Source organism: Chelonia mydas, chromosome 3 (genome assembly GCF_015237465.2).
Source record: "Chelonia mydas isolate rCheMyd1 chromosome 3, rCheMyd1.pri.v2, whole genome shotgun sequence".
NCBI classification, from domain to species: Eukaryota; Metazoa; Chordata; order Testudines; family Cheloniidae; genus Chelonia; species Chelonia mydas.
The window spans coordinates 22,876,976-22,897,424 of NC_057851.1; the positions used below are offsets into that span (position 1 = coordinate 22,876,976).

General features: G+C 41.8%; 1 protein-coding gene across 7 annotated transcripts in view; it reads left to right on the forward strand.

Annotated features, from left to right (window-relative positions):
* The window catches only part of SMC6 (structural maintenance of chromosomes 6), an 84,204-nt gene extending 66,851 nt beyond the window's left edge, over positions 1 to 17,353 (forward strand). For 3 of the 7 annotated variants that reach the window (XM_043542235.1, XM_037894028.2, XM_037894027.2), the window contains 5 exons: positions 144 to 269; positions 9,050 to 9,155; positions 10,634 to 10,786; positions 12,450 to 12,547; positions 16,354 to 17,353. In XM_043542235.1, the coding sequence (XP_043398170.1) occupies positions 144 to 269; positions 9,050 to 9,155; positions 10,634 to 10,786; positions 12,450 to 12,547; positions 16,354 to 16,462 (592 nt within the window). In that variant the 3' untranslated portion in view covers positions 16,463 to 17,353. Of the gene's footprint in view, positions 1 to 143; positions 270 to 8,833; positions 8,871 to 9,049; positions 9,156 to 9,875; positions 9,972 to 10,633; positions 10,787 to 12,449; positions 12,548 to 16,353 lie in introns of those variants that run through there. The other 4 variants (XR_006289353.1, XR_005224564.2, XM_037894030.2 and 1 more) reach the window with 4 other exon arrangements.
* The last annotated feature ends 3,096 nt before the right edge of the window (positions 17,354 to 20,449 follow it).

The following is a 20,449-nucleotide window of genomic DNA, read 5'->3' on the forward strand; positions in this document are numbered from 1 at the left end:
TTTGTTTTTGTTTTTGTTTTCTGAAAAGAGAATGTTGGTTGTCAGTATGGTTTTAAATTAAGCATCAAGAGTTTGCTTTGGTCCTAACAGCATCTTTTGAGTTTAACTAGATATTTATGAGAATCTTTTTGCTGTTAAAACAGGCAGCTTCTTGAAGCAAAGGACAAATATCAGGATGCAGAAGGTAAAGTGAAGAATTTGAAGAAGTTTATTAAATTGTTGGATCAAATAATGACACAGAGATACAAAATGTATCAACAGTTCAGAAGGTGAGTGTGATCTTCGTTTTAGTGTTAGTGGTTCAAATACCTGTGATGGGGCAGATTAAAAATATTTGTCATAAAATTCTATTGATTGGGGAAATGTAGGTATTTCCCAGGGCCACTCAGAAGAAATTTCTGTATTCAACGCATTTAAAATTCCTATGTTAGGCCTCCATACCATATGTGCTTTTTTCAATAATTCTGACTGACCATTATCCTCTTCTTGCCCCTCTTTTAAAAATACTCAAACAAAATTGAAATTGGGAAAGGTATAACATAAAATATTTTAAGAGTTGCAACTAATTGCAGCTAAAAAAATCAAATCTTTGCATCGCTTAATTCCAAGAGAGAGTTCTATGTACTGGATGTTACCAGAAGGCTTTGCTTATATGTTGTTCAACTTGCAAATGGGTTCTTTATTGCTGAGAGTTCAGAAATAAAAATATGCTATTGAATGCGCACCTGGGGTTAGAATATGGCTTTAAAATGAGAAGCTACTGTTTTCTAGCAGCCCTCTCTTCTGTGTGGGATATTGTGGCATTGACTCATTCTTCTTAGAGTGATTGTCCACGTGGATTCCACTTCTTGTGTGCATATGCCCCATGCACGTGAGATTGGATTCTTTTGGCCTGCAGTGTCGGTTGGGGATGTGCCTGTGCCATAAATGCTTTTGGGCATAAAGGGCAGAACGGGCCCAATCATCCCTCAGTTTCTTCTTACCACCCATGGCAGCAAGAGAGAACCTCTGCAGCGTCCATCTTCTTCTCTGACTTGTGCTAGTACAGGGGCAGCCAACCTGTAGCTTCAGAAGTTACTATGCGGCTCCTTGTATAGGCACCGACTCCAGGGTGGAGCTACAGGCTCCAACTTTCCAATGTGCCAGGGGGTGCTCACGGCTCAACTGAAATTTTTGTCAGTAGTGTCTGCAGATCCATGCCTGTGCCATAGACACCCTTGTGCTCTGGTATATGAGTATATAGGGAGGGGACAGACCAGTTCCTTCTCAGACACCTGCAGCTTGAGACGGAGCATTGCTGTGTCGTTGGCTATCTGTGCAGCTTGCTACCTCTTTAGCTTAATCTTTTTTCTTTCTTGGTACTTACTTTATTATTTTATTTAGAGCAGTCCTCTTCCCCTCTGTTTCAGATCATGACTGGATTCATGGTAGAGTAGGAACTGGAGAGGCAGTCAGTCCACACCCCACATTATATCCGCAGTGCTGAGCATTAGGAATTCCAGGGCAGAGGTACAAACTAATGGACACTACTTGCAAGATATTCCAGTTTCAGGCTCATGGTATGCGTTCCCACATGTAGAATACAGATAGGGACCACACATCAAAGAACTTAGAGTTAGAAGTAAGTAACCTCAATTTGTTTTATTTATTTATTTACTTTTTGCATAACCATGGTTATGCAATTTACATTAATCACTCTGTAGGGATTCCTCAGGAAACCCACTTAACTCTTATTGTCTCAAAATCCAGGCCTGAATGGCACATTTTAATATAATCGTTTGAACTCCTTGTATTTCCCAGGTCTCTCATTAGTCACATCTGTATTTAGATTATTTTTCTGAGATAAATTTTCAGCTAGACTAAACTTGCTCTCCTGTACAGAGATGGTAACAGCATGGGAGAAGCTAAAGCTCCAGGATCTGCCCCTCATGTGAAGCTTTGCTAATTAATGACTGGCACTCCCCATGCCTGCTCTACCTAGGTGAGAGGGACTTATCCCCAAGTGAAGTTCCATATGTCGCTCCTTCTTTAAATGAATTCAGAAAGCTAGAGAAGCGTGCCAGAAGTTGTTTCTACAAAAAAGCTCAATGCAAGCCACAGACACAGAAGAATATCATTGTTGGACTACACTCATCTAGTCAGTCTCTCTCCATTAGTGTCCTGATGAGCCAATATTTCACCCCAAGATCTTGGACCAGTTCCAAGAGGCCCTAGTCATCCACAGCATTCCAGGGTTACTGTTCACTGATGGGCCAAAAGGAACGTTGCTCCAGAGAGAATCATAGAATATCAGGGTTGGAAGGGACCTGAGGAGGTCATCTAGTCCAACCCCCTGCTCAAAGCAGGACCAATCCCCAACTAAATCATCCCAGCCAAGGCTTTGTCAAGCCTGACCTTAAAAACTTCTAAGGAAGGAGTTTCCACCACCTCCCTAGGTAATGCATTCCAGCATTTCACCACCCTCCTAGTGAAAAAGTTTTTCCTAATATCCAACCTAAACCTCCCCAACTGCAACTTGAGACCATTACTCCTCGTTCTGTCATCTGCTACCACTGAGAACAGTCTAGATCCATCCTCTTTGGAACCCCCTTTCAGGTAGTTGAAAGCAGCTATCAAATCCCCCCTCATTCTTCTCTTCCGCAGACTAAACAATCCCAGTTCCCTCAGCCTCTCCTCATAAGTCATGTGTTCCATCGTCCCCTAATCATTTTTGTTGCCCTCTGCTGGACGTTTTCCAATTTTTCTACATCCTTCTTGCAGTCTGGGGCCCAAAACTGGACATAGTACTCCAGATGAGGCCTCACCAATGTCGAATAGAGGGGAATGATTACGTCCCTCGATCTGCTGGCAATGCCCCTACTTATACATCCCAAAATGCTATTAGCCTTCTTGGCAACAATGGCACACTATTGACTCATATCCAGCTTCTCGTCCACTGTAACCCCTAGGTCCTTTTTTGCAGAACTGCTGCCTAGCCACTCGGTCCCTAGTCTGTAGCATGCATGGGATTCTTCCGTCCTAAGTGCAGGACTCTGAACTTGTCCTTGTTGAACCTCATCAGATTTCTTTTGGCCCAATCTTCTAATTTGTCTAGGGCCCTCTGTTTCCTATCCCTACCCTCCAGCATATCTACATCTCCTCCCACTTTAGTGTCATCTGCAAACTTGCTGAGGATGCAATCCATGCCATCCTTCAGATCATTAATGAAGATATTGAATAAACCGGCCCCAGGACCAACCCTGGGGGCACTCCGCTTGATACCGGCTGCCAACTAGACATGGAGCCATTGATCACTACCCATTGAGCCCGACAATCTAGTCAGCTTTCTATCCACCTTATAGTCCATTCGTCCAGCCCATACTACTTTAACTTGCTGGCAAGAATACTGGGGGAGACCGTGTCAAAAGCTTTGCTAAAGTCAAGGAATAACACGTCCATTGCTTTCCCCTCATCCACAGAGCCAGTTATCTCGTTATAGAAGGCAATTAGATTAGTCAGGCATGACTTGCCCTTGGTGAATCCATGCTGACTTTGCCTGATCACTTTCCTCTCCTCCAAGTGCTTCAGAATTGATTCCCTGAGGACCTGCTCCATGATTTTTCAAGGGACTGAGGTGAGGCTGACTGGCCTGTAGTTCCCAGGATCCTCCTCCTTCCCTTTTTTAAAGATGGGAACTACATTAGCCTTTTTCCAGTCGTCCAGGACTCTTCCTCTCGCCATGAGTTTTCAAAGATAATGGCCAATGGCTCTGCAATCACATCCGCTAACTCCTTTAGCACTCTCGGATGCAGCACGTCCGGCCCCATGGACTTGTGCTCGTCCAGCTTTTCTAAATAGTCCCAAACCACTTCTTTCTCCACAGAGGGCTGGTCACCTCCTCCCCATGCTGTGCTGCCCAGTGCAGTAGTCTGGGAGCTGACCTTGTTTGTGAAGACAGAGGCAAAAAAAGCATTGAGTACATTAGCTTTTTCCACATCCTCTGTCACTAGGTTGCCTCCCTCATTCAGTAAGGGGCTCACATTTTCCTGGCCTTTCTTCTTCTTGTTAACATACCTGAAGAAACCCTTCTTGTTACTCTTAACATCTCTTGCTAGCTGCACCTCCAGGTGTGATTTGGCCTTCCTGATTTCTCTCCTGCATGCCTGAGCAACATTTTTATACTCCTCCCTGATCATTTGTCCAATCTTCCACTTCTTGTAAGCTTCTTTTTTTGTGTTTAAGATCAGCAAGGATTTCACTGTTAAGCCAAGCTGGTCGCCTGCCATATCTACTATTCTTTCTACATATCGGGATGGTTTGTCCCTGTAACCTCAATAAAGGTTCTTTAAAATACAGCCAGTTCTCCTGGACTCCTTTTCCCCTTATGTTGTTCTCCCAGGGGATCCTGCCCGTCAGTTTCCTGAGGTTGTCAAAGTCTGCTTTTCTGAAGTTCAGGGTCTGTATTCTGCTGCTTTCCTTACTTCCCTGTGACGGGATCCTTAACTTGACAGTCTCATGGTCCCTGCCTCCCAGGTTCCCATCCACTTTTGCTTCCCCTACTAATTCTTCCCGGTTTGTGAGCAGGAGGTCAAGAAGAGCTCTGACCTTAGTTGGTTCCTCCAGCACTTGCACCAAGAAATTGTCCCCTGCACTTTCCAAAAACTTCCTGGATTGTCTGTGCACCGCTGTATTGCTCTCCCAGCAGATATCAGGGTGATTGAAGTCTCCCATGAGAACCAGGGCCTGCGATCTAGTAACTTCCATTAGTTGCTGAAAGAAAGCCTCGTCCACCTCATCCCCCTGGTCCGGTGGTCTATAGCAGACTCCCACCACGACATCACCCTTGTTGCTCACACTTCTAAACTTAATCCAGAGACAATACGTTCATCTGCTGTTTCAAGTTCAGAATGACAACTCTGACCTTCGTAATTCCTTTGTTAAAGCCTCAAGACTGGTTCATGGCTCTCAACCTGTAAGATGCATATTTCTACATGTCCATTTATCCAACTCACAAGCAATAACTCCGATTCCTGGTGGGAACTTCTCACTATCAATAAGGCATCCTGCTCTTTGGACTTTCCACAGTACCACAGATATTCACAAAGTATTTGTTATATGTGGCAACTCATATAAGGTGGCAAAGACATCAGGTCTACCCATAACTCAATGACTGGCTGATTTGGGGAGATCACCGTAACAGATGACCAACTCAGTACAATTACCTCTGGAGCCCTGCAACTTCCCAGCCTTCAGAACATCTTGGCAGATCAACTCGGCAGACGGCTCTCAGATAATCGCAAGAGGTCGGTTAAAATACGCAGTCTTGCAGAACATCTTTTGCAGGTGCGGAGTTCCCAGTTAAAGATCTGTTTGCCACAAGCCAAAACAAGTGTCAAACTTCTTTTCCCACAAAGCGTTCCAGCCCAGGTTCCCTGATGGATGCCTTTCTCATCCCAGAACTCATGGATGCCATTCCACTGATCCTCATGATCCAGAGGGTTCTAAGAAAACTGAAGCAAGGTTCAGGGATGGTGGTGATGATAGCTTCAGCATGGGCCCAGACTGTTCTGGTATTCAGATCCGAGGAATGTTTCAGGAACCGCCAATTACTTTACCTGCTGAGCCTGACAGAAAAATGGTCAAATCCTGCACCTGAACCCAGCATTGCTTCATCTGATAGCCTGAATGCTGGCTGGATGGTGCCCACTGAAAGAAGACTTTCGGCTGATGTTCAGTACATTCTGCTCCTAAGTAAGAGAGCCTCAACCAGACTGATTTATAAAGCAAAGTGGAAGAAGTTTTCTATTTGAGCTTCTCAGCAACAGCGGTCTCCCTTGACAATACCCATTTCAGTAGTGTTGGACTATCTAATAGCTCTGAAACTGGTGTGAGGCTCTGTCCCTGAGGTCTGATTGGCCTGCTGGCACTACGTAAGATACAGCAGCAGGAACTGGAAGCTGTCAAACAATGGGGCTCCATCCTGTTCTGGACTGTGTGCCTTGTACTTCGTGCTGCCCACTACTTATTCCTGTTCCTGCTTCTCTGGCTTGATTTCCTGGCATCTAAGATGTGGTTTCTGACCTCCAGTTTGTCTCCTGCCTCTGACCCACCGGTATCCCAACCCGACTCTGGTTCCAGTCTTTTGGTTCTGATTTCTAGTTTGTCTCCTACTTCTGACCCAGCCAATTCTTGACTCCTGTCTCATGACTTTGGACTTTGGTTCGAACTACTAGGTCTGGCTGCCCATGACCTGTCTGTGACACTGTGGTAAAATTCCCTAAACATTTTATTTTTAGTCTGGGAGCCCCCTCCCTCTTGGGACCTCAGTGTAGTATTTATGGCGTTGTTGGGTCCTTCCTTTGCCACCTCTCAATGAAGCCGCCTGTGCTTCCTTAGCTCCAAGGGTAGTGATATTCAGGCCCTCATGGCAGTTTCCACTGTGTTTGATAAGGAAAGTTTGATACTCTCAGCCCTCCTCATACCCAAAGTTGTTTCAGAAATCCCCATCAACCAATTCATATCTATCTGTTTTCTTCCCCAAGACTCCTTCGACCTTGGGGGAAACTAAACTTCATACACTTCTTGTTATCTGTTGTCTTTTTACACTGCCAGGACAAAACCATTCAAGAATGCACTAGACTGATTATGGCCTTTCCAAAGAGGGCTGAGGGGTCAGGAACTATCCTCTCCAAGACAATTCAAGTGGATCTCCGTTTGCATAAGGACATGTTATGAGTTACCCAGGTTAGATCCACCTTAGCCACATTAGAGCTCATTCCAGCAGCTTCTTCTGCCTGTGAAGAATGTCCCTATTCTGGAAATATATAGAGTAGCTCTGTAAAGCTCAGTCTTCACGTTCACAGGAACCTATTCTTTGGTAAAGGCTTCCAAATCGGATGCCCAGTTTGGTAGGGCTTCCCTGCACTCATTGTTTAAGTAGGTTTCAACTACCCACCTCCAAGCAAATAGATAACTTATTGTTAGTCAAAGAGAGTGGAATCCATGTGGAAAATCACTTACACTTTCTACTGTACACTTCCTGTGTTTCTTCAAGATGTGTTGTCCAGATGGATTCCACAACGTGCCCTCCTTCCCTGCTTCTATGAAGTCCTACTTCTCTGGAATTCTGTATTGTGAGGGAACTGAGGGTCAGATGAGTCTGCTTTGTCCTTTATTCCCTGGGGTGAGAGCATTTAGTATGGAGGTGCAGCCCCAGCAGACACTGCTGGCCGAAAGAATCTGATCTTCTGCACATGGGGTTCACGTACACCAAGAGTGGAATTCATGTGAACAACACATCTCAAAGAACCATACTTACTGTAAGGTAAATAACTGTTCTTTCTTGAAGGAATTGTGAAGTGGAGCTTTTGTAGAGTGGGGAGATAATATATTTTAACAAAAAAGCTGTAGATCCTTCCCCGTTCTACATCTCCAGTGGCTTTTGGGTATTGGCTGTAGAGTAACAAGTTAATTGCAGTATATAACTAAAGTTTAAATTATTGCTTTTAAAAAACTAGCTTAAGATGCTGTGCAGTAAATACCTACTTGGTGTTGATCTCCAGAAGTGGATTTAACTTTTCTAATATATGTTATGGTGGAACCATTGAGACATCACAGCTAAGGCTGCATTGTGTTGTGCTATTAAAATGGGAGTTCAACCTCAAGACAGTGCATCTGTCCCAAATTTTAGTATATAATTTCTGATTAAAGCTTGCATTTTCTGAGGATTTTCAAGAAAATCAGTTAATTTTGTCCCCCAAATAAGTTCACATTCTCAATCTCATTTTTTGGCATCAAAATGTCAAATTATAGAAAGTCAAAAAAATGTACATAGTGCTGGTTTGTTGGGTTCTCTGGAGTTGTTAAAATATTTTGTAAACACCCCCGCCCCCATGAGTGGTCTTTTGCGCAAGTTAGCCAGGGGGAGATCAAGATTTATAATTATCATGTAGCTGCTGGTTTCTCAAAGAAAGGCCCTCTTATGACACACTTATGGCTGAACAGCTTTCACGATGACCAGGATCCTCTGTGCAATAGCTGCTGGTTTATTGAAAACTAGGAGCTCCATAAAACTGCAGCAGCCTCTTTGATAAAGCAGTTAATACTGCGTCAAGGATCTCGTTCTTTGTGAAATCATGCAGCCAGCACAGGAGCTCCTGGACTTCATGAAAGCAACCACTATCAATCTCAAAGATCCTGTTCTTTGTCAAACTGTTCAGCTGGCTTAAGAGTTCCTCTTCTGAACCAACAGAAAATAGGATCTATGACAAAGCAACAGGAACTTTGACAAATACTAGGCTCTTCATGAAAGTGCCTTTCTGGGTCAGGAGCAGATATTGTTATTCATAAACGTAGCCATTGCTGCATTGGAGAGCCTTTCTTAATCTAAAATGTTAAAGTGGGAAATTAATAGACAAAAGCACTATGGTGTGTGTGAGTTAAAGTTGTAGATTTTACATCCAATGCAAAACCACTAAAGCAAGCAATGAAAAGTTAAGGCCTCTAGCAGTTCGTACTTTCTACTCCTCTATCCACACTTCACAACTAAAATAACCACTGTACCACACAAAGCATCTCAACTTCAACTTTGCCCCAATAGAAATGCCAACATTCCAGCAAACCCTTCTCCAAACGTTGAGTGAATGTGTTTTTTTTCCCCCAGAACTGTGAAAAATGGAAAGTAGTGGGAGTAAGTCTGGGAAGTTGGTGCTACATGGCTCCCATCCATACTAAAGTAAAACTAAGTTGTCGAGTGTTTTAATAACGGGGTGTACGTGTGTCTGGGTAGAGGAGTAGAAGGGGTATGTGCTTTTAGATATTTTGATTTATTTCCTTCTTTTTGTGGTTCTATTAGGTATGTTATAGCTGCAACCTTAACACATAGAACAAAGGTATTGTTGTGTGTTATGTATTCTGTTATTAAAATGAAGCAGTAATTTAAATGTTGATTAAGATTCCACTCTTTCATTTTTGATGTGGGATCTTCGACTCTAAATCTGTTCACCTTTTTATGCATATTATTTTTAAAGATCACTGATCTTATGTTTATTTGCACAATTTATCTAAAAAGGTGCCTTACTTTACGATGCAAGTTCTATTTTGACTTCTTATTATGTCAGCGATCTTACTCTGGAAAAATGAGTTTTGACCACAAGAATGAAACACTTTCAATAACAGTAAGTCACTGTGTATTTTCTTTATTAATACCTTACCAAAAGTTATGTTTGATGTTAAACTTCGGTGGAATTTTAACCCTTAAAAAAATCTGTTCCGGTATCTTTTTGTATTTCAGTTACTTGGCATTTACTAATACAGATTTTTTGCATGAAAATAAAATATCTGGTTTCTGTCAACTTACTTTACTATTTTCTGTTCTCCATCTGACATTACGGTTAGTGTGAATTGATTATCCTGTCAGAGGATGGAGATGCAGAAAAAAACAAGATGAACAGATGAGCTGTTACAGGAATAGATGCCTAAATGTAAATTTAAAATGTGAAGATGTAGTAAATGTATAATTGGTCAGCATTGTTTCAGACTTGCATTCTAACTTTTCAAATAATGATTAGAAAATGAAAACAAGAGAAGTCATGGTGTCCAGTAAATTCCACCTGATATTTACAATTAGTAAATCATTTGATGTCCTCCCACCTTAGTGTGGTTAGTTTCTCTAACTAGACTTGCACAATTTTTCAGACCCTTGAATAGTTGAAGGCCAATTATAATTTTTTTAAAAAATCATAGAAATTACTTGTGATCAAAATGTTTTTCTCTAGATGGAAGAAATATGGAATAAGGTACAAAACTTGCGTAGCATTTTAAATTCTTGCAACATACAAACACTATCTTTAAACAAAAACAAACAAACAAGGCAATTCATTATTTCTGCGGCTCAGATGCATCAAGTCCCTCTTTTGGGTCCCTCTTGGCTTGATTTCTGTCCTGTTGACATATTGTGGAGAGTGATTCAACACCTAAATGAATCCTGAAAGGTAAAAAAGGAAGAAACAAATTATACAATACACTTTGTTTAAAATTTTTACCAGCAAACAGATTTTATGTTTACCAGTATATTTTGTTACAATATCTTTAATTAAAACAACTTTTTTATTTTTTTCAAGCACTTCAGAATACCAGTAAAAAAATATAGATAGATACCACAAGGTGTCACTGTAATCCAAGGAACACAGAACTATTTACCCTGTTTCATGTATTCATACAGAGGGGCTATTCCTTGTTAAAACACCAGTAGTGATATAATTAGCTGCAGTTCTAAGATCATTGGTGTTTGACAGAAACATAACTACACTGGGTGATGAGTTTAACAGTTATAAAAATGGAGAATTAAACAAGTCACAGGCTGAGTTATTGGTTTAAGTTAAATCTGTTCCATTTTTATTTGGGCAAAGCAGTGGGACAGTTGCCTTGCAACTACCCCTTACAAAATTGTGTGTGATTGAACTATTTTAGTTTCATTGAGACACATTTACACTGAAGTATACAAACTTACTGTGTCGCTACATTTTATAGATAGATTTTCATGTTGTTTAATATTTGTAAACTTAAATCTTGTATGAAAAAATTACAGTATTCTTCTTATGCAAGTATCAATCATGAATCTACTAATTAAATGAATGTCTTAACTTAATTCAAGGTCCAGCCTGGAGATATAAACAAGGCTGCTCTAAATGACATGAGATCTCTATCAGGAGGTGAACGTTCTTTTTCAACAGTTTGTTTCATTCTTTCTCTATGGTCCATTGCTGAATCTCCTTTCAGATGCTTGGATGAATTTGATGTCTTCATGGTAAGTATACATTTCAGCTACATCTTCCAGTTTTGCTGGATAAACTACCAAAGTAATTAAGTGGAGATCATTGGAAAGTTGAAAGACTATGGTGGTTAATTTTGGTTGTGAACCTACTAACATTTTCCCTCCATAATGCTAATTAGAGAATACATTAACTTTACTCTCTCGTTTTCCAAGTTGGTAACCAGAAATAAGGCGCTTGTCTGTGTAAATAAGTCTGACTACTTTAAAATATAAGTCGAGTTCATGAGATAACTCAGAAATATAACTTCCACATAACTTGCTTTTCTGGATCTTAACATTTTCCCCAGTCCATAACTGTCCACATAACATCGCTGAGTTTCCTCAGAGGTCTGCTAAGAAAACTCTGGTCCTAGCTCATGCTCTCACTCCATCAGTGTACAGTTTTGCCTTCACTGGTAGAACAAGTGTAGCAGTTTAGCTCAGTGTTGCTTCTTGGAAACGTGAGGTAGGTTTACATCCCTCTCCACGCTTATACACCAGAGTTCTTCCAAAGCTATTGAAACACCGATGAATTAGTATCAAAATAGCAATACACACTCCTATCTTCTTACTTGATTTATAAAGAATGTATATAGGAAAACCCTGTACAGCACCTTCCTACCAAAGGATGTCTCTGTGGAGATCAGACAGACTGCTTTGTAGTGTGTGTTCAATTTGTCAGTGGCGAGCCAAGTGGTTGCCATTCATCTTTCCTCTGTTATAGCTGATTACCTCTCTGACCAGAACATGATCATGGATTATGTTGAGGATGGACATTTATGGCTTCAAGACCTTGCATGATAGATGCATTCTATACGTTGGTTTTGCAAAATATCATGAATCTGGACAGGGAGGATACAGACACTCTGCAGTGTATGTACCTCAAACATAAATGCCAACTTCCTACCCGATTTGGGGTTTTTGTGATATAATTCAGTTGTTCTTTGAACATTGTCCTAAAAACAAACAAATCTAGAAAATTCCAGTGAGAAACTTTGTTGAGAGAACTTTTAAGGTTGCACGGTGAAGTGATCAGGACAGCATAGGTAACAACACCACTGTGCATGTGCATTACAATACAGTCTTTAATTTCATGGTCATATTCTGGTTTTCAAATACAATATACATGCATGTTTTTCTACATCTTTGTATGGTCCATTTGTGTAATTGACAGCAAAGGGGAGGCAGGTCATTGTAGGAGTCTGTGCTTTGTACATTGTGCATGTTGTATATAAGTGACTACCAAGCACTCTTAAGCGTATGCTGAGTGGTGTATGGTAGCATAAGGGGCTGCACATATCCAAAGTAGTAGAAAAAGGTATGATGTATTAAGATATCGTGTGAGTGTGTAATTGAAGGCTGTATCATAATACACATATGCAAAGGGATAGTGGTAATGACAGGCGCACAGCCTCTATTCACTTCTTGAATTTCAGTGCTTGACTGTAACCTTCATGTTCTCTTGATGTAGATTTTTTTTTGATGGAATTTCAATGTACATGTTTTAGTTAGTTAATTAGATAATTGTGTTAGCAAAATATCTCCAAACTTAATTAAGTTTTTGCAGGTGTTTATATTAATAGCTTGTCTGTACAGAAATGCAAGACAATAAAAATGTATTCTAAATATCGGTAACTGGTCAATCCTCTGTTCTTAGGACATGGTTAATAGAAGAATTGCAATGGACATGATGCTCAAGATGGCAGATTCTCAACGTCATCGACAATTCATTTTGCTCACCCCACAGAGCATGAGGTAATCATTTTTCCTTAAACTTCCTAGCTCAAAAAGTGCACTAGAAATGTTAAATAGGTACGTAAGAAAGAAGGCAATAGACTTTTTTCACAGTATATATGCCTAGGATATCAGCATCAAAAGCGTTCTTAAATGGCCACCATGATGATTTGGGGATTTTTGGTATTTGTTCACTTCCCTACTCCATTCTCCTTCAACGATTTCAAGTTTCAAGATACTATGGTCCCTCTTATTTAAGGTACGTCTTCACTATGAGATAGGGTGTGATTCCCAGGTCACACAGACATACACTAACTCTCATCTGAGCCCGTACACACACCATAGCAGTGTAGCTGTGGTAGCATGGGTAGCGGCAGCAGTGGCACTGTGCTCGCTGCCCCAAGGGCAAACCCTGCGGGGACATCGCTGGAGCTGCCAGTCTGGGCTGCTGCTGCCTGTGCTACTACAGCTACACTACTGCCTTGGCATGCGAGCTCAGGTGAGATCCCGCACTAGTATGTCTACACAAGCTGGGAATCAGGCCCCAAGTTTATAGTGTAGATGTCGCCCTAGTGTCTTCACTACGCTAGCTCTCTGAACCACTTCCCATGTTACTTAAAATTAATTCAGAGTAATCTCTCCTCTGTATGCTCCAGAAGAAACTATTCCAAGAAGTAATTTGCTTAAGTTATCAGACTTTCTCCAAACTGTTTTACTGTTACAGTAAACCATTTTATCTGGGGTAATTGTTCTCTATTGTTCTCTCTCATTATGTTAGTAGATTTTGATGCTTTTCTCATCTCCTGCAACATTCTGACTTGTTCACTCATTCAGAAGCTGTTAATACACCCCTACTATTGTTAATATTATGGACTGGATTTTGTAGCTACACATATTCTGCCCTTAGAAATTTTCATTTGATAGCCAGTGCAACTGTAGTATTCCTCCACCTTGGTGACCAAGTTTCTTCCCTGTATTTACTCCTGGGGAAATTCTGCGCCAATGCGCAATGCAGAATTTTGCAGAAATTAACATTGTGCGTGCACAATTTCCTTTCCCCCACAGAAATGGGCTGTGGTGCTGCTAGCTGCCACTAGGGGCTGCTGGACCCAGCAGAGCCCAGCTCCCAGAAGACACTGCTGGGGGGGAGGGAGCTAGAGGGTTCCTGGCAGCTGCAGTTCCCAGCATGCCCTGAGGGAAGGACAGGGCATCATACAGGAAACTGTGCAAGCTTGGCACTGAGCATCAGGCTGTTTCTCCCTCTGAATCCCTAGGCTCTGCGGGACGGAGAGGGGTATCTGGGCAGGGGTGAGCCTTGTGGCTGGGCATCTGGGCAGGGGGGTCCCCAGGGCTGGGTTCTCGGGGAGGGAGGGTGTGTGGGCAACGGGGGGCCTTGCCGCTCGGCTCTGGGGCGGAGGGTGTGTGGGTGTTGGGGAGGGGGGGAAGGCGGTATGGATATCGGGGGCAGGTCTGCAGCTGGCTCTGGGAGGGTAAGGGTATCTGGGCCCTGGGGAGGCGTGGAGGGGGAAAGTTGTTTGGATGTATTGGTTAGGGAGGCCCCCGTGGCTGGGTTCTGGCGGGGAAGGGTTGTGGATGTCTGGCCCCCCCGCTGAACTCTGGAGGGGTGGGGAAGGGACTAGAGAAACAGGAACTGGGTTGTCATAGGCATTTCATTAACTCTCTACTACTGGGGGAATTTTTGTGTGTGTTTGTATTGTTACAGACATACTTGCTGACAGGTATTTTGGAATAAATTACCAGAATAATTGAAACTGGTGTAATTATGTAGTGTTATTTTGACAAATAAAATATGCAGAATTTTAAAATATTGTGTGCAGAATTTTAAAATATTTTGGTGCAGAATTCCCCCAGGAGTACTATATAGTTTGATGGCCAGGAATTACTAATTATTTTTGTGCCATGGTGTCTCAGAAATGCTGTTATGTCTAGGTGAGTCGACAGGTTTGCTTTTCAGTGATCTGTTTTCATGCATCCTTATATAAAATCGTTTAGGAAAGAATGGCTGTTGTATCTCCACCTCTGAGAGTCTGTAGGTTTGAGCTTGATGATCATTAAACATCTAGAAGTTCCTTTTGAGCTTTCTATTAGAGCACCCTCCTGGCTTCAATCAGATCAGTCAGGAGGGTAGATTGATTACAAGCCCCTCCTCATTTGATGTTTACTAGCCACACTGGTGCCAATAAAGATGTCTCTCCTTATGCTCATGAACCATGAGGATCTGGTTTTGTGCCTGGCCCTTTTGCAAGGACACAAGAGACAGGTGTGGAATACTGCTTGCACCATCTCCCCTTAATCTATGCAGCTATGTGAGGTGAGGCACAATCTGTCCCTGAAGATGAGGATAGCATACTTAAGTTACTGGAAAACTAATGATTAAATAAATACTGGACATGGTGGTTAAAAAAAAAAATTCCTACTTTGGGAAATGGAGAGTAGGATATGATATGAAATACAATTGATGCTAGTCTTAGTGTCTGTCGCTCTGAATAATGTGAGCAGAAATAAATGTTACATAACTTAAAAAAAACAGGGAATGTTTTTATCACAAGAATGTGCCTGAAGTGGAACACAGAGCAAGTTTGCTATAGATGTATCATAGCTATTCTATCAAGCATTTGGGTTGGGTTTTTTTTTTTAAAGGCATTTAGGATTTAAGAGTACAATTAAAGTCCCCACAAACCCAGCTCAAGATAATTTAGTGTAAGTCAACATGGTAATGTTATAATCCAGGAAAAGGAAATACGATACTGTATATCTAAGGAGATCACAAACTTAATCTAATCAAACTACGTAGCTATAAGAAAAATGTTGACGTAACAGGGAAGGTTTGTGGTTGTTTTGTGGGTTTTTTCCATAAATATAGGGGACTCTTTTTCCATGGATAATCAATATTTAGAATAAGTAAAATCACACCATAAAAAGTCAAAGTTAGTATTAATAAAGGCATTAATGCTAATAACTTTTTTGAATATGGAATGTGAACCATCAAGAAGTCACTAGAAGATATGGATGGAATTAAAGCCTTTATGTTGAAATTTATTTTTTTATAAATGTCTTATTAATTTAGGAGCAGAATTGAATTATATTCTATCATAATATTTTAAAAAAGCTAATACCTTTCTGAATAATTTATGAAGCTATATTGAGTTAGGAATGTTGGACTTCACCATTTGATCGTATTCTAGCTATATGGTTTCATACATTTAAGTGAAGTATTATGAAGTCAAATTTTACATTTTGTTAAAGTATATGCATTTAATTGCAGTATTAATATGGAGGAACACTAATATAATGGAAACAAAAGTGCAAAGAAAGTACAGTTAAGCTATTTTGTTGCCACAATTTAAAGTCTGGATCCTGCATACACATATGTGCATAACTACACTTGGGTTGAGTGTGTGTTTGTCGCATCAGGATCTAAGGTAAATGTAAACTTTAAGGGGTGTTTGAGCACTAATTTTATTTCTCTTGGAGTTGGTCCTTTCAGTTTAAAACTCCATTTGTATAATTTATACAGTCTAGATTTTAAAATTTTGGGGTTGAAATAAAATTGGTATTGTTGCATAAAATATATAGAGTTCACAGCTCGAGGTAGAGGCCAGGGGTTAACATCCTAGACATATTGAAGTCAGTGGAAACTTTGCTATTCACTTCAGTAGCGCCAGAATTTCACTCCATTTTACTGTTTCATATGATCAAAGAAAAATTGCTGTCATATAAGGCAAACAGGTAATGGAGAGTCAAATTGGCAGAAACATTAACTCATTCGCAAGGGTCATAATTTAAATTGTGTGTTTTGTTTCTAGTTCCCTACCTACAAGTGGCCTTATTCGGATCCTCCGAATGCAAGACCCTGAAAGAGGACAAACAACGCTGAATTTTCAACGAAGACATCAAGAAGAGGAAGAAGACTAAAATTAATAAATACCTTTGACACATTAATATGCTATCCCTAATGTTCAGGTTTTTATAGTATAAATGTATATAATTTATATATCTGTAAGATTACTAAGGGCTTGTTTACACACATGGTGCAGCAGTGTGCACTACAGGGGTAGGATTTCTAAAGCATACCAGCGTGTTGCACACTAATTGGTCTGTGTATACCCTGCTGGTACACATTAAAATTTCCCTAATGTAATTCACTCCACAGCCTGTGTAGACAAACCCATACTTGCTTCTTATTGCAGGTTAAGAGAATTCAGTTGAAGGATATTTCTAGTACAGGAGACAACTCCTTTATATTTTATAGAGAAATAGTTTGTGTAATGAAAATGTAAATGAAGTGTGTAATTTTAGTAAAACTAGAATTTAGTTTAAAAAAAAATCAGTGTGGTTCACTGGAAAAAATTAAATGAAAATGTTCATTTCGATTAACTTTTTTTAAACTGCCAACTGCTGGAGATTAAAACATAAAATATACTCTTTTGGTTTTTCTGAAAAATTGAAATATATTTTGTGTAATTATGCTGGAGAAAAATCATTTAAAAAATCTTTAAAAACTGATATAAGTAGTAATGTTTTAAAAATAAAGTGTCCAAGTACACTTAAATTCTGCTAAGTTTATATTGTTCAGCACTGTTCAAGAAGGTTTTAAAATGTGACGTAAAATATACTAAATTTTCAAGACTGGATTTTGCTGTTCAGTCTGTCCAGGACAGGATCATTTTGCCATCAGGCAGTATCTGAGATTTGTTTTGAGTATATTAATTGTGTTTACTTATTTAGCTGTGGAAATATTATCTGCAGTATTTTGCCTTGATATATTTAAGAACAGAACCACTTATAAATGAAAGTGTAACAAAACAATAGGTTCTTCTTTTGAGTGCTTGTTCATGTCAATTCCAATCAGGTGTGCACGTACAAGTGCACAGCAGCCGGAAAATCTTTCCCCAGCGGTATCCGTGGAGTCGGTTCGGGCACCCCGTGGAATGGTGCCATCCTGGCGCTCAATATAGAACCCTACCGACCGGCCACCCCCTCAGTTCCTTCTTACTGCCAGTGACAGTTAGCTGGAACTTCCCCTTGCTCTTGTCGTGACAAGCGCATTTGGCAGTCTGTATATAGTTCTCATTAGTTCTGTAGTTAGTGTTAAGTAGTTAGTAGGTACTTTACTTAGTTCTTAAGTTTCCTTTGGAGGGGTTTCCCCTCCAGTGCTATCCCAGCGCTAGGGATGCTGCCGTCTCCTGGCTTCAAAGCCCTGTGAGGTCTGCGGTACGTGTATGCCCAGAAGCAGTCCTCACACTTCGTGTTTGAAGTGTTTGGGGGAGAGCCATCAAAAGGATTGCTGCAGGAACTGCAGAGGGTTTTGCCCCAGGACACTGAAAGAGAGAGGTTCAGCGCCTGAAGATACTACTAATGGAAGCGGCACTCCGGCCCTAGACCGACCCTGAGTCGGCAGACCTGGTACCAAGTATCTCCTCCTCGGTATGCAGTGCCCCGGCACTGTCGGCATGGAGATCAATGCCGAGTAAAGACAAGGATTCTTGTCACCGTCATGGCTCCACTCGCGGATCACATGCCGCAGGCAGGCACCGGTCTCAATTACTGGTTCTGCAGAAGAAAAGGAGGCTGGAGAGGGCTCCATCAGATTCCCTGGTCGTGGGCATTACTAATCAACGCGAGCGCCAGGGCTACCAAGGCCCCTCCCCAAAGAATCAGGAGGTGAAACGACTCTACTTTTTTGGTAGAAAGGTCTACTCCACTGGCGCTTGCAGCTCCGCGTTTCTAATCAGCAGGCCATCGTCAGCAGGTACTGCTACAGTACATGTGGGGGAATGGCAGAGTTCACAGAGCTGCTGCTGCAAGACTCCTGTGCTGAATTCTCAGCCCTGGTGGAGAAGAGCAAGCTCATTTCCTGAACTTCATTGCACGCCACTCTGGATGGGGCTGATGTGGCCACTTGGGTTATGTCTACCAGGATTGCCAGAAGAAGGGACTCCTGGCTCCAGGTATCAGGTCTGCCATAGGAGGTCCAGCAGACCATTCAGGATCTCCCCTTTGAGGGTGTGACTCTATTTTCCAAAAAGATGGATAAAAGGCTACATAGCCTAAAAGACTTGAAAGGCACCTTCAAATCGCTGGGCCTCCACATCCATGCCACTCAGCGGAGGCATTTTAGGCTGCAACCTCCTCCACGGTTCTACCAACAGAGGACGGCTCACAGAGAAGAAACAGGAGCAGCATGAAGAGGCTGCAGCTGTCCTCAGGCCAGGGCTCTGGCCCATCCAAACCAGAAGCAGGCCTTTTGAAGGTGCGAACAAGGATGATGCAACAGAACTTGGACTGAATCCAACTCACCTTACCTTTTTTGTCCTGACTATCTCCTTTCTACCCTGTGTGGGCCTGAATCAATCGGACATCTGGGTGCTCCATATGGTAGAGAGGGGATACTCCCTCCAGTTCTCTGCACTCCTGCCCTTCCACCCCCTTTCCCCATCCCTCTTCAGGGACCCTTTTCATGAGCAACTCCTCATACAGGAGGTACACTCGCTCCTATCACTAGGAGCAGTGGAAGAGGTTCCTCAGGAGCTGAAGGGCAAGGGTTTCTATTCCCAGTATTTCCTAATACCATAAGCCAAAGGCGGGCTCAGGCCCATCCTAGCTGTATGGTTATGACACAGGTCTAAGGGTAGCCTTGAATTCCTCCTTACCTGTAAGGGGTTAAGAAGCTCAAATAATCTGGTTGGCACCTGACCAAAAGAACCAATGGGGAAAGAAGATACTTTCAAATCTGGGGACGGGGAGAAGACTTTGTTTGTGCTCTTTGTTTGTGTGTTCTCTGGGGAAGCAGAGAAGCATCAGGTCAGAAAACTCCTTCTAAAATCATCCTAAAATGAGTCTCAATATTGCAAAAAGAGTAATTAAATAAGGCAACTTGTGTTAAATTCTTTTGTTTTTAGCTTGTGAATTTTCCCTGTGCTAAGGGGGAGGTTTATCCCTTTTTTTTTTTTTTTTTTTTTTTTTTTTTTTTTTTTGTAACTTTAAAGTTTTGCCTAGAGGGGAATCCTCTGTGTTTTGAATCTGATTACCCAGTAAAGTTACCTTCCATCCTGATTTTACAGAGGTGCTTCTTTTACTTTTTTTCTTTATAATAAAGTTCTGGTTTTTAAGAATCTGGTTTACCTATTTGGTTGGTAGATTATTCTCACGCCTCCCCTAGGAAAGGGGGTGATGGGGCTTGGGGGGATATTTTAGAGAAACAGGAACTCCAAGTGGTCCTTTTCCTGAATCTTTGTCTAACTCACTTGGTGGTGGCAGCAGTGCCCATCCAAGGACAAGGAAGGATTTGTGCCTTGGGGAAGTTTTTAACCTAAGTTGGTAGCAATAAGCTTAGGGGGTCTTTCATGCACTTTCATGTACCCTAGAGTTCAGAGTGGGGCGGGAACCCTGACAACCTGCAAGAGCTCAACAAGTTCATGAGCAAACTGATGTTCCGCATGGTCTCATTGGCCTCCATAATCCCTTCCTTGGATCCAGGGGACTGGTATGCTGCCCTCAACTTGAAGGACGCGTACTTTCATATAGCAATTACACCATCACACAGAAGGTACCTCAGGTTTCTGGTGAGCAACAAACACTACCAGTTCACAGTCCTCCCGTTTGGCCTGTCAGCGGCGCTTTGTGTGTCATGGCCACATTCCTAAGTGGACGCCAGGTACAGCCTTTCCTGTACCTCGACGACTGGCTGATCAAGGGCCGCTCCAGGGCTCAAGTGGAGGCAAAAGTCAACTTCATAAGAATGACGTTCAGTGAACTGGGCCTTATCCTGAACGGGGGGAAATTGACTGTCCCCTGTTCAGCGGATAGGGTTCTTAGGGGTGGTGCTGGACTTGACACATGCCAGGGCATATCTCCCGGAAGCGAGGTTTGGGGCCCTGGGCAACGTCATTTGAACTCTCA